Source organism: Zosterops lateralis, assembly GCF_965231275.1.
Source record: "Zosterops lateralis genome assembly, chromosome: 6".
In the NCBI taxonomy this organism is placed as follows: Eukaryota; Metazoa; Chordata; class Aves; order Passeriformes; family Zosteropidae; genus Zosterops; species Zosterops lateralis.
Window position 1 is genome coordinate 58045087 of NC_139761.1, and position 7463 is coordinate 58052549.

Sequence of the window (7463 nt, forward strand, 5' to 3'; positions counted from 1 at the left end):
CCTCCTCCATCAACGCTGTTTTCTGTTAACCTACAAAGATACCATCAAAGCATTTAAGTGGTTTGGCTTATCCAGGTGTTGACAGTGTGCAGCTCCCAATGCACATTTTATTGGCGATAATCTTTTGTTCAGTTGTATGTGTTTTCCAGCCCCTTGGAATGGCAAAAGCCAGCATGAAGTTTAGTCTGAAGCACACTGATTGCCTAGAGGGAGCTGTAGGGGGCAGGAAAGGTGGATGAATTCTGTGGGTCAGATGCATTTTGTCCTTGTTGCTGTGAGGCCTGTTCTGTGGGAATTGTGCTCTGCCTCTGGATTGCCCCTGTGGGAGCAGGGCCTCCAAGTACTTGTTATAAACTGGTAACTAAATGCTGTGCCAGTATTTTGTTGAAAACATGCTGTAAAGCAGACTGCTGAGCACACCAGATCCTCTTTTTAGTGTGCCTGAGGCACACAACAACCCCTCCTTGCAGGTACTGCCAAAGTAGCACGAGACCTCAGCACCTTAAATATCTCAGGCTTCCAGGCAAAAGGTGCTGAGGCTGCAGTCAGCATCTTTTACTGAGATGAAGTGCCCTAATCATGCTTCTCACCCTTTCTTAAAAGATTCTGGGTAATGCCAGAGTCACAGAACCACAACCCCTTTATAAATCTGCTCACAAATTTTGTGTGCCACATTCTTTATTTCTTTTTCTGATTTCTTTTCAGGCTTTTATTGTTGCATTCACGTCAGATATGATCCCTCGTCTAGTTTACTACTATGCTTATTCTGAAAATGAAGACTCACCAATGTCTGGATACATAAACAACAGTTTGTCAGTGTTTCTCATCTCAGATTTTCCTGAGAGAAATGAACCTAAAGAGAATCCAGAAAACTTTGTCATATGCAGGTTGGCGTAATAGTATTTTATCACTTTGTATCGAATTCAGCTAAAAAAAATGATGCAGATCTGAGCAGTCCATTAGAAAATAAATTATGTCATTCTCATAGTTCTGATGTGTGAGAGGTAGTATTTAGGTTATTGATAAGGTGATGCTTGAGGTGGTAAGAGAAGAAGCCAATAACAAAAATAATCACCTCAAAAAAAATCATTGCTAGGAGTTTCATTGTTAACTTGCATTTTGCTTTTCCTTTGTTGGATTTTTTTGTTTACTTAATTACACTGCTGATTTTTGAGTGAGGAAGGAAATTTATGTCCCTAAAGTTGCGAACTTCAGCCTATATTTTCAAAGGTTTCTAGGCTGAATAAGTGGACAAGAAAGCAGGATAAAGGAGATGTTTAGATCCCAAAGCTGAAAATGAGATGTGGTACTTAAAATCAATCCTTGTTTTGCTTGATCAGACCAAAAATCAGACCTATTCTGCTTTTGTTTAAAAAACAGTCCTTTCTTGCTAGTGGAAGCATTGGAGATTCTAGAATTGCAATTGAATTGCAAAGGAACTTTGGAAATGGCAAAATAAAAGTATTGATTGGATGAAAAAAAATCTCAAAGCAAACAAAAAAAAAAAAAAAAAAAAACAAAACCAAAAAAAAAAAAAACACCTAAACCAACCACCCCAGCACTTTTGGAAAGAGCTACATTGGTTTGGTGGTGTAGAATATGCACTCAGGTCTGTCCTCTCATGGAACCCTCCATCTGTCCAGCCCATAATCTGCTCCTGTCTGTCACATTTATTCAGGACATGTCCATTACCCTGTGATAAATCCCATCACCTTGTCCTGTCGTTTTTTTATCATTGCCTGACAAACCAGTAACCTGTGTACCAAATCCCACCTCACACATCCTTTGCTCTGCTCTCTTGCTCTATGTGTGTGTGAGGGTGTTTAACCAAACACAAGGATAGGAACAAATTGAGAGGCAACCTTTTTCTGCCAAAGGAAACAGACCATTTAAAACAAGAAAAGGTTCCTTAAGTGGCAGCTGTAGTTGCTTGTAAGTGTCACTGAGCTTGTCGTGTGTCCCAGGCTGACTGTGACATTTCACCTTTGCGTGTCTGTCATTCCAACAGGTACAGGGACTATCGATACCCTCCGGATCACGAGAAGAGATACTTACACAGCATGCAGTTCTGGCACATTCTTGCTGCAAAACTGGCCTTCATCATTATCATGGAGGTATGTTCCCTCCAAAATTTCATCCTGACATTGGTACCTTGTGATTCTCTTGGTAGTTACTGATTTTACAGGAAATAGAATTGCTGTGAGTATAAAATAATTTGTTCCCTAGGTAATACCAAGTGCTCATGTCCTAAATGATTACTGTTACTGGGCCTTCGGTGAGCTGACCTCAGAGTAGGAGCAGTGAAAATGGCTGAGGAGACTGCAAATGTTGATGAAAATAATCAGCAAAATAAAAAAGGACTTGATGCCAGTGTAAGAGATGAAAGGACTAGCACTTCCACTCCTCTTGCTTTCTTTAAAGAGCTGTATTAGAGATGGCTGTGTTCAAAATCCATACAGCATTTTGCAGTGATGTGTATTGGTTAAAAACAGCTAAATCAATAGTTTGGATAACTGGCACTTCAGTGTTAAGACGCTGCTTTTCAAGTTATGAAGGGAAAAGGAGTAGTTCAGGTGCTCATCTCATCACTTTTCCTGCTGTGTTTCATCAGCTCTCAGAGCTGAATGTTACCAGCACAGCTGTGTGAACTTTCTAAAAAACCTCACAGAGGAGTTAAAAAGTAAAAGTGATGGTTGAGATTCAGGCCCTGACACTTTCCTCTTGGGTTTGCTAAGTTATTAATGGCTTGGAATTAAAATTCCTGCATAAGAAGGTGAGTTTTAATCTTCATGCACATCTTAGATACATATTCATTTGGTATGTATTGTTCCAGGACAGCCAAATGAAATATATTTTATTGTGAACAAGAAGTGACCTACTTGGTGTCAGATAAAACAAGAGGTGTTTCATTTGGTAAGGAGTTGTTAATTTTTTTTTTCTAGCATGTTGTATTCATCGTCAAATTCTTTGTGGCGTGGATGATCCCTGATGTCCCTGCAGACGTGAAAGCCAAAATAAAACGTGAAAAGTATTTAACACAAAAGATCCTACATGAGTATGAACTTGAAAAACTGAAGGAGAGACTGTGCCAAGGTGACAAACGAGCCACAGAAAAGGAGTTCATCGCCACGGAAGGGAGAATGGAGCTGTCCCGAGCAATGTAGCCAAAAACCCCCAAAATGTTTGGGATTTGGCTTCTTCCAGCTTTTTTTAATCTGTGGTTTGCTCAGTATGTGCATCATGTTGAAAGCTGTAGGAGAGTTCAACCCTTCTCTTTCAGTCCAAAGATTTTAGAGTTTTCTTTAAAAGTTTCACTGAGCTTTCAAGGTTTAGGAAATCTACTTCACTGTATGATTTTGGCACTGGTTTTTATTTGCCCGTGACTTTGTGATCTTGTAATCCTAGAATTCTGACTCCTGGTGTAGGGACTGTTAACCTCAAAGGGCTCACAGGACATGATAAGGTCATTTATCACCAAGCCCCTCTCCCTGTTGCTCATTGCAGCGTTCCAGGCTGTATCCCAGCTGACTGAAAAGGATAACCACAGAGGACCCATGCTGTGGAAAATGCTGAGAATTATTGTTTTTATTATGTGATAATTTAAATAGGACACTCCTGATACAAGGGTTAAGGTTTTGGGGCTTTTCTTTTTTTATATTCTTGAAGTCTTACGAAACAGTGGTTTGAATTTCTATACATTGTGTAGAAGGAGTTGATTTTTAAAAATATATTGGCTTAATTCCACTTGGAATTATTTATTGGCACAAAATTGAGTTAATACCTGCTAGTGAAGGGAAAAAAGCCATAATTTATTTTCATAAAGATACAGTTTACAGAAGAGTTTATTCTCTAAATGTGGATGGTTTGGAATCACCTAAATGCAATTTCAAAAAGATGGATGTAATTTGGAGAATAACAGTTATTTAATTTCTCATGCTCAAAAACTACCATTGGAAGAATTTGTTTGGCATTGGTTTTGGCCAAAGCTGCTCATTTGTTTATTTAATTCTTTGTTTGGATTCTCCATGGATGCCAACAAAGGGCTAAAGTTGTGCCTGCCCTCTATGGCACTGGATTGGGAGCTGGACCACCATACTAGTTGAATTAGCTGAATGGTTTGGTCTTGGATTTTTATCCAAAAGATTTTAAGCATGACAAATAATCTGTATTTATGCTGTTATTGTCCTTATACATAGTATCCTGAGGCTTGGGGGTTGTTTGTTTTTTGGGTTTTTTTTCTTTTGAATCTTTGGGAAGGATTTTTTTTTTCCTTCTTTTTTGTTCGGTGGTTTTTCTACAAAGTTACTGATTTCATAAATACATAATAACTATTTGTGCAAAGTAGCTTCCAGCTGTTTAAGAATGTGCCCTAATTTTCTTCCTCATTGAAGCAGGTAGGCATTTTTATGATTGCTGTATATTTAAAACATATCAACGCTTCCATGCTTTTAGTGCCTTGTTCCTTTGCATTTGGCAAGAGGTGTGCAAATGATCTCTGCAGGGCAGTGCCTGTTTCCAAAATGTGCTTGCAGGCACCAGGGTGCTGTGAACCTGCAGAGCTGTTCAGTGTTACCCAGCCATGCCTGCCTGGGCACATTTCTGGTTTTGTGCCACATGGACTGTGGGAGAGCAGTTCATGCCTAGACTGCAGATTGTTGTAACACACCACATCGTTCAGTTCTCTCGTGCTGAGTACATAAGGTAGATAAGATTAGAAGACTTTGCTCTATTTGCACTTTGAAGGTTATACTTCCTCGCAAGTATACACGTAAAAAATTGAGATTTGTGTTCCATATCAGCTGAATGATGTACTGTTTACTGCACCATGACTTGGGGTGTTCTGTTTTAGCAAACCTCACCTGTGTCTTGGGGAGTCACCTCAGTGTTGTGACAGTTTGAAATCAATGTCCTGAGTGGAGCTGTTGTCATTAGCAAAAGGATTACTATGAAGTGCCTACCTCGAGCACACATCACACAGTTTCCCAGGGCAGGAGTTGATGCCGATGTACATTTCTCGTTACTGTAAGTTATTTACCTTCCTTCTCTAAGGTTGCTTGACCAGTCAAGCACGTTGGCAAATCATGTTCATGATGAACTGATCTTGTTCTTGAAGATATGTTTGAAGTAATGGATCTGTTGGAGGGATGCATGTGTAAATAAATCAGCTCTGCTGCTTAATGTGTTTAAAGCCAAAGAAGAGTATCAGCCGCCAGTCATAATCACATATCAAACACCACAGTTTGCACAATGAAAGCACTGTGCTGCATCTTGCACATAGACTGTTAATTAAACTGCTTAATTTAGATGTTGTGGGTTTGTTACTGTTTGCAGTGCAAACAGATGCTTCAAAACAGAAAGGTGGTGAGATGCAAAAGGATATATATATTTCTGTGCAAAATGCACAACCCGACTGAAGCTGAAAACAGATTTTGGAAATTCAGCGTTAGATGCACTATTTCTGCTTCTGGAAGATTAGTTTCTTCAAGTAACAAAGTGTCCTGATATACTACCCTTGAAAAGATATCAGCAAAATAGGTGTGTTGGGAATGAACAATGCTATTGAAAAGCAAGATGCAGGAAAAAAAGGAAAATACATTTGTTTGGGATACAGCATTGATGTGCAGACCCTGAATTTGAATTGATGTTTTAACTCCTAAACTTGTGCTTCTTACAAACTTATTTTTTAAGATCACTTGCTGTTTAATGCAGTACAGACAGATGTTTTGTATATGTTGTATCATATAATAGAAAGTGGAAAAAACCCTGGGATCAGGTTATTTAGGAAGAAATATGTATGTATCTTAAAAATAAGTCATTACACTTCATAGCTTTGTGTACAGAAACTGTTGAAAAGAGAATCTGTTGTCATACTAAAAGCTAATATCACATAAAATTAGCCTTGACACCTTTTTACGTAAGTTTGCCTTTACTGGCCATTAAGCAGTATTTTGAATAAAGGTATCAGTAGGGTTGGGTTTATAATGGTTCACATAAGTTTCCTGACATGTTCTTGAAAAGTGACAAAAGTAAGGAAGGCCTGGTCAGTTTGGAGATGTGTTTCATTTTGGTGCAATTCAGTATCTAAAAGTGTCCTTCAACCAAAGAGAATAAAGTTCTGTGTTGCAATTACTGTAATTTAAGCAACAATAGATTGCCTCATTAGAATTAGTTACACAAAACAAAATTGACTTGTCAAGTGTCATACAATCAGGGATTTTTATTATTATTAATTTTTTTTTTTTTTTTTTTTTTTTGCAATTAAAATTTAGGTTTTTCACCTTGGGCAGGTTTAGTGTGGTATGTTCTAAGCAGTGGACTGCAGAAGAGGAGTGCTACTATGAGACACTATCCTATTTTTTCTTGAACTTTTTTTTTTACTCTGCTTTTACTTTTTTTGTGTAACAGTGTCAGTTTGAGGCAACAGAATGGAGTGAAAATAGATGGAGTTTCTGACTATTCTACATGTACCACTTGTTTGACTTGTACTGTCCTGTAATCTGAGTAGCATTTTTGTCTGCTAAGTATGTTGCTGATATATATGATACACTAATGTCAAAATAAATTTTTTAAGCATTCTGCTAACATTTAATATACACATTTATTAAGATCTAAATCTGGCAAATAAAGCTGTGTTCATTTTTAATGTGCTGTCAACTTGTGTGTGTGAAAATTCCAAGAATTGAGAGGAGCCCAAGTACTAAAAGTGAAATGCCTGGAGAGCCTCCTGGAGGAGAGCATTCCTACAGATTTCTGCAGCTCGTGTGTGTTGTGTTCATACAGATCCATTTTCAGCCAGGCTGCTGCTTTTCCCTGCCTTATCTGGATGCAGTTTTCATTCCTGCAGTGCCAGGACCTGAGGTGACTTCTCGAGTTCTCAGTCACACATGCAGGTTGCACAGTTCACATACATGCACTTTAAATAACTCTGAGTACCTACAGTGGAAAAGATGGCAGGGCTGAAGCTTTCCCAAGGGACTGGAAAAGTCTTACAAGACATATTTTAAACTTTCTTAAAAGTCACTTCTGGGCCCAGTGAAGGGATCAAATCACAGGGAATCTGGATGGAAGTTTAGGACTTGCTGTCAGTAGATGGTTTTTATCTCAGCTTGTCACCTCTCCTGTTGTCACCTTCTCAGGACTCTGGGGACAGGGTCACCTGCCAGGCTGGGTAGGTAATTTCCTTTGTAACTTTCAGATTAGCAACTGAGGCACATGCAATTAAAGCAAATTGAAGAAAGGTATAGGATGAATAAAATAATCATCTGTGTTACAAAAGGAGAGAAGAGAAAAAGACCAAAACAAGCAAGGTGTGATTACATAATATGGTACCACTAGTGTGCTCAGTACTGAGCTGAGATAGGGTACTTAATTAAGTATGACAAGGAAAAAGCATTAAAAAGGAGAAGAAATTGGTAGCAAAAGAAAGAGAAGAGGGAGAAAAAAGAAAGATGAAGGAAGGTGCT

The 7463-nt window shown here is 38.6% G+C and overlaps 1 protein-coding gene across 4 annotated transcripts in view; it reads left to right on the forward strand.

Moving 5' to 3' along the window:
• The window catches only part of ANO5 (anoctamin 5), a 53123-nt gene extending 46497 nt beyond the window's left edge, over positions 1-6626 (forward strand). For all 4 annotated transcript variants that reach the window (XM_083862724.1, XM_083862726.1, XM_083862723.1 and 1 more), the window contains 3 exons: positions 706-887; positions 2009-2114; positions 2943-6626. In XM_083862724.1, the coding sequence (XP_083718850.1) occupies positions 706-887; positions 2009-2114; positions 2943-3164 (510 nt within the window). In that variant the 3' untranslated portion in view covers positions 3165-6626. The remainder of the gene's footprint in view (positions 1-705; positions 888-2008; positions 2115-2942) is intronic.
• Positions 6627-7463: the final 837 nt, after the last annotated feature.